This window comes from Nicotiana sylvestris, chromosome 12 (genome assembly GCF_000393655.2).
Source record: "Nicotiana sylvestris chromosome 12, ASM39365v2, whole genome shotgun sequence".
Classification (NCBI taxonomy): Eukaryota; Viridiplantae; Streptophyta; class Magnoliopsida; order Solanales; family Solanaceae; genus Nicotiana; species Nicotiana sylvestris.
In genome coordinates, this window is record NC_091068.1 from 12,065,184 (window position 1) to 12,071,701 (window position 6,518).

The following is a 6,518-nucleotide window of genomic DNA, read 5'->3' on the forward strand; positions in this document are numbered from 1 at the left end:
ATGGGGAAGACGAAAGTTTCCTATTTGCTGAAGTGTCCTCTATTCTTGTGTAGTCTTTTTGAAAATATATATTTTTAGCTAGTTTCAATTATAATAACCGATAAAATATATATTCTTTTATATATATAGATATTATATTCATATAATATATATATTTATATACTTTTTAACGGGAAAATACAATTAATTTTGATCGATCGGTCACTTTTGTATTTTGCCCCTTTTTTTCTCTTTCCAATTGTATCGAATTAGCTCACTTTTGCACTAACATCAAAATTGGGTCAAATTCTTGCCATTTAGAGGGGGGAAGTACACAAATAGCCACTTTTAGGGATTAACCGGTATTTTGTCCTAAATATTTGAACTAAAACTCTTAATTTTCGGACTATGTCCAGAAAAATTAAACTAAAAAATTGAAATTTCAGAACAATTGACTAATTTCTAAATAGCAGCCTTCTAAAATGGCTATCTAATGTCATTTTCTACCATTTAGAGTGGGTTGATCTATTTAGACAATCTACTGGGCTCAACAGATTATAGACCCGTTAATGTAAAAACGCATTCTGCTGAAAATCAAAAGTGATTAAGAGAAAGAAAAAAGAATACGCCGTTGCCGGGGATCGAACCCGGGTCACCCGCGTGACAGGCGGGAATACTTACCACTATACTACAACGACTTTACTGGTAATGTAAGATAATAAAAGACATTTACTCTAAGAAAATCAATGGCAATGAAGGTTCCCTATAGACAGGAGAAACTTTCTACTAATGAGTTGGGTATAGAACATATGGGCGATGTTTGGTTATGCCACAAAGTTTTCACGGGGATAAAATTATAACTAATTCTGATCGAAAGTAGTTGATAAATATTTCAAATAATTAAAACGATTAGGAATACATCCGTAAAAATATATAAGAAGGAAAAAGGTAAAAGATGACGGTCCTTTTGATGAAAATCATTTTATACCAAGTGAAATACTTTTGAATAAATAGTAATTTAGGTATTTATTATTAGCATTTAACATTTGACTTTGTTTATTAATATTAAGTTCTTAAAGTACTTTTTTATGTCACTTTTAACTTTTAAAATATAGAAAAAGAGATAACCAAATAAGACACCTTCAAGCATCTTAATCGTTAAGTGCAACGTGGATTTTGACGATTACATAAAGCAATTGATTTTGATAATTAACATGGACTTATTTTTGCAATTTAATGAAACTAAACATTGATTTTGACATGCACATGTCAATATCATAATGATTCTTATTCAGTGAATAATTACTTATCTAATATAGGGTAAAAAGTAAAAACTTTAGAAAAAGATTTTGAAAGGATGAGAATTTTTTCTTGCTAATACTAGAAAAATTAGCTATTTGATAAAGGAAGCTAGAAATATACATTGAACACATCATTGTCCGGTTTAAAAAAAGTTGATGCATTCCAGAAGAGAACATGTAGATTTTAGGTTGCCACGTTAGCGAATTAAATCTAATTTGAACGAGTTAAAATGAGTTGAATCCGTTCAAAAAAAAATTAGGTGATATAGTTTGATTAAGATTATATTTGAATATGTACATTTTATATACAAAAACCAAATATCATAATTATTTTACTGATGATTAATAAAATATGTTAGTTACCAAAAAAAAATATCATAGTATTAAGTATAACGTAGGTATTAAGCTGCAAATACATTTTATATGTAAAAACAAGTATCATAATATTTACGCAGAGATCGCACTGACTTCGTGTCTAAATGCTTGCCGCATTTTGGGTGTTTTCTAGTTTCTTCTGCGTCTCTTATTGGCTCATGTTTTTTTGAGGTATTATCGCTTTTACTCGCGCTAGAAACTATTAATATTCATTAGCAAAAAGAGTATATAAAATTTATATAATTTTTGTATATAATATACAGAAAGCGCATATATATATATATATATATATATATATATATATATATATATATTTCCGGTATTATTTTGAGAGTGGCTATACGATATCATTTTTCCTTTATTTTCTTTCTATTTGGTGTTCGTACTTACTTTAGAATCTGACAAATTTGGATTTTGTGCCATATAGTTTTACTTTGAAGTAAATTATTCTCTATCAAAAGCGATTCTACTCGAAGTCGAACTAATCTGATTAAGATAAAGAAATATTTATCACTCCACCTTGTTCTTATTAGCTCATGTCGCCATTAAAGAACTCACTATACTAATTAATGAAGACACGGTGTTTCTATCGAACTCTCTAGAGTAATAAGATATAATTTTATACTAGTTTTGGTCAAAATATTGATTGGACTTTGGTCGCGAGATTTCAAATTCTTTTAATGAAAGCACACATGTTAACACATAGTACTAAATTAGATTGTATATATTCTAATATTAATTAATTATCATGATTTATTTTGGAGATAAATTCAAGATGTTATCAATCAATGGATAAATCTCACTCACAATAATTTTGTAACAATTTGTGTAAGTGAAATAAAAAAAATTAAACATAAATATAACATGTTAGTCGAAAGAAACAGATTTGACTTTGACTTTTGACTTGGTTGAGTCAATGAAAGATTTCTCTAGTTATGTCTAGAAACTACAAGTAAATATGAAGCTTAAATCAATTTTTTAATAATAATAAATTTCACAAACAACATTAATTTATTACCCTATATATAAAAGTAGTGCGTCTTAAACCCTTTTCCCTCAAAGACAAATCAAGAAAACACACAAAAATAAACTCCAAAAAACCTTGCCTTCTTTCCCAAGTTTCTTTTCAAACTTATTGCAAATTCTTAAACATAATTTCGATTACCATTTCTTCTTAAATTAATTAGCTTAATTAACAAAAATGATGAGCCGAAGTGTAACGAGGATGGCTCGTTCTATGATAAATCATATTGGTCGACGTAACTTTTCAACTCTACGTCCGGTGACCGGAAATGAAGCCGGAATCGGAGTTGTCACCGGAGCAGCCGGTTTCTTGCATGGGAATTCTATGAAGGGTTCCGAAAAGGCGGTGGCGCATTGGGTTCGGTACTTTTCAGTGATGAGTTCGGGTAACGCGAGCACTATGGCTCTGAGTAACAAAGAGCAAAATGATCAAGACGATCAGAAGATAAATCAGAGCGGTGGCGCTACAGTTAGGAACGCCACCGCTACTGATAGTGGGAATAATAATAAAAGAATTGTTAGCTATTGGGGTATTCAGTCTCCTAAGGTTACAAAAGAAGATGGTACACCATGGAGGTGGAACTGCTTTATGGTAAGTTTGAAACTGCAAGTAAATAATAATATTTCAAGGTTTCTATTGTAAATTTTCATGTTATGTTTTTGTTGCAAATTTAGAGTATTAAGTTTCTTATAAACATAAGTTCTATGCACGATCAATGTAACTTGACATGTTCATGTTACATATTCTCATTATATTGTTTAATTGGACATTTATACTCACTTCGTCTTTGATTAGAGGTCTCGATTGAGAATCCTGAGATGGTTCTAGACGGCACTAATTTGAATTGGCGTGACTAGGGTTATCGAATATCATATGATTATATCAAAAACATTTGTTATGGACGTTTACATATAATTGATTTCTAGAAGATATTTGACATTTTAAGTGACCATTTGATTATTTGAAATTTTAGACGAATACACAATATATTGATTCTATTTTTAAATTTATTTTGATGAATTTGGATGTAGCCATGGGAGACGTACAAGGCAGATTTGTCGATAGATTTAAAGAAACACCATGCGCCAGTGACGTTGTTGGATAAAGTGGCTTATTGGACAGTCAAGGCCCTTAGATTCCCAACCGACTTATTTTTTCAGGTAATTTTTCTTTTATTTGTGCCTTTTTTAATTTTGGATCAGCTTGTAAATAAGTAACGTTCAATATAATTTACCAAATATTACAATTGTCCACTTAATTTGATGGGAGTTATAGTCTGACTACAATAATAACTAAGCCTCATTTTATAGAAATTTGAGGTCGGCTATATAAATTTTCACGGTCAATTTATAGTATATGACATAAGAGATTTAATAATAACTAGCTTCAATATGCAAGAAAAATACTTCGAGTAAGTTCAATTTAGCTTACATAGGAGATTTGTAGTCTTACGACTACAACAACCAAGGTTATTTGAACCCAAACTCATTCAACCCCTCCAACGCGTCCAAGGTGAGGTCAGTTATTGACCCGTCCATTAGATGTAGATGGACTGATCTTTAGCACAAATTAATCCGTGAGTAACTTTGTTAAGATATCTTTAAATAATTTTTTTTGTTTGATCTGTAATATATGATAATAACAAAAAAAACTTATTTGATAAAAATTAGACGGGTTGGACAATGATCGAATTTTAGCCTATCTTGACCCAAACCATCTCAACCCGAGTAACTTTTGGGCTGGTCAGACCCGCTCATTTATTGACTCAACCTATTTTGACCCGCTTAAAATAAACTCAATTCGCCCAATTTGACGCCCCTAATTAACAATTATGCGATCAATAACTAATAAGTTGAGGTCGACTATGTCGTTTTCACTATTTGTTTCGTATTTATAGCATGACCATACGAAACTAATAATTCTAATGTGTTACAGAAGAGATACGGTTGTCGCGCAATGATGTTAGAAACTGTGGCAGCAGTACCCGGGATGGTAGGAGGAATGTTATTACACTGCAAATCGTTGCGTAAATTCGAACAGAGTGGTGGCTGGATCAAAGCATTATTAGAAGAAGCAGAAAATGAGAGAATGCACCTTATGACATTTATGGAAATAGCAAAACCAAAATGGTACGAACGTGCACTTGTTTTTGCAGTACAAGGCATATTCTTTAATGCCTATTTTGTGACATATCTTTTGTCACCAAAATTGGCACATAGAATTGTTGGATATTTAGAAGAAGAAGCTATTCATTCGTATACTGAGTTTCTTAAGGAGTTGGATAAGGGAAATATTGAGAACGTCAGTGCACCCGCTATTGCGATTGATTATTGGCGTTTGCCAGAAGATTCGACTCTTAAAGATGTTGTCATGGTTGTTAGGGCAGACGAGGCTCATCATCGCGATGTCAATCACTTTGCATCGGTAAGGATTAACTACGTATCATTTAAATTTTGGTCCGATTACGTAAAGAGTTTAATTTCTATACGTTAGTGGCATTTTGAACAGATGGCCTTATTTGAGGCCATCCGTTAGTCCAATGAGCTAAATTTGTCTGTAAAGGAAAAAAAAAAATTCATCCAACTAATTTTAGAGGAAAAACATACTGGACTAATGGGGACAAGAGTTGTTGGTCCAACCACTTTACCTAGTTCATTGGTTCCAACCGTTTCTCGTGCCTCTATTGAAACAGATTGGTTTCATGTTCTTTCGTCAATTAGTTATTCTTCTCCGTTCGTATCTGTTTTCCAATTTCAGTCTCGGTTAGTTCACAAGATTGAACGGCCAATTCTTCCCCAAACCCTGATTCTATCAAATAAGTAATTGTTCAGGATAAGTGAGATTAGTTACCCAAAAAATAAGATTGACAATCTGTTATAACTGGTTAAACTAAATTGATGTCAGCAATATTTTACTATGTTTAGTATAAAATGATATTTGTTTAGGACTGAACTAACTAAATTCTTGTGTGAATTGATTGCAGGATATTCATTACCAAGGACAAGAGCTGAAGGATTGTCCAGCCCCACTTGGGTATCATTGAGAAGACAGAAATCTTAGCTGAACCAAATTAAAGAATTCAAAATAGTAATAATATTATTGATTTGTGTAGGATTAATATCTTGATTATTGTACATAATACTCTGTGATTTTTGAGTGTGTTTTATACTGAGTTAGACTGGTATAAGTCCTCTGGCTAGTACTACTAATAAGTGTTCTGTGTAATTACTAAAACATTAAAAAATTAAAGACTCATTGATAAAATAGGGGATCTCATTCATATACATTTGTTCTTACTATATATTACTCCCTCTATCCCGATGCGCATCTAATAAAGTTGACCTATAATAACAGGTAATCCTTCACATCAAATCTAATATAGTAAACTGGAAAAAAAAAATAGAGCGAGAACTTACTATAACTAGTTATTATATTATATTGATAGCGTAAAACTTATCTATATTATCAGTGTACATAACTTAAATCCAAAATCTAAACTACTACTAAAACAGTTGTATAAGAAGGAAAAAGAGGAAAACTAGCATTGCAAGCCCCCATCCTCCGAACCCGTCTTCATGTCCATAAACACGACTCTGCTGGTAATTGTTCCCTTGTAAAGAAGGTGCATAAAAACTTGCTAAATATATTATAATTACCAACACAAGAGGGCCAATAAGGATTTTTGAAACTGTATAAGTAAGTAATATGACAGAAAGAGGTAGTATAATTGATTGAGTTGTATAGTGAACTAAAAGAATAGCAAGAAGAGGGATGACAAGGAAAAATGTCAAGTTTATGTCTTCTGCTAATGAGACTGTGTTGATAAGGCACTGACCATG

At 31.7% G+C, this 6,518-nt stretch overlaps 1 protein-coding gene and 1 non-coding gene across 2 annotated transcripts; one reads left to right on the forward strand and one right to left on the reverse strand.

The window, feature by feature from the left end:
* Positions 1–605: 605 nt before the first annotated feature.
* On the reverse strand, positions 606–677 carry TRNAD-GUC (transfer RNA aspartic acid (anticodon GUC)). The gene has a single exon. It is a non-coding gene; the product is annotated as a tRNA-Asp (tRNA).
* A 2,096-nt stretch (positions 678–2,773) lies between these two features.
* Positions 2,774–5,788, forward strand: LOC104228212 (ubiquinol oxidase 2, mitochondrial-like). Its single transcript, XM_009780642.2, has 4 exons — positions 2,774–3,270; positions 3,711–3,839; positions 4,615–5,103; positions 5,663–5,788. Exons 1-4 carry the CDS (start codon positions 2,857–2,859, stop codon positions 5,720–5,722), a joined length of 1,092 nt encoding a protein of 363 aa, XP_009778944.1. The 5' UTR covers positions 2,774–2,856; the 3' UTR covers positions 5,723–5,788.
* Positions 5,789–6,518: the final 730 nt, after the last annotated feature.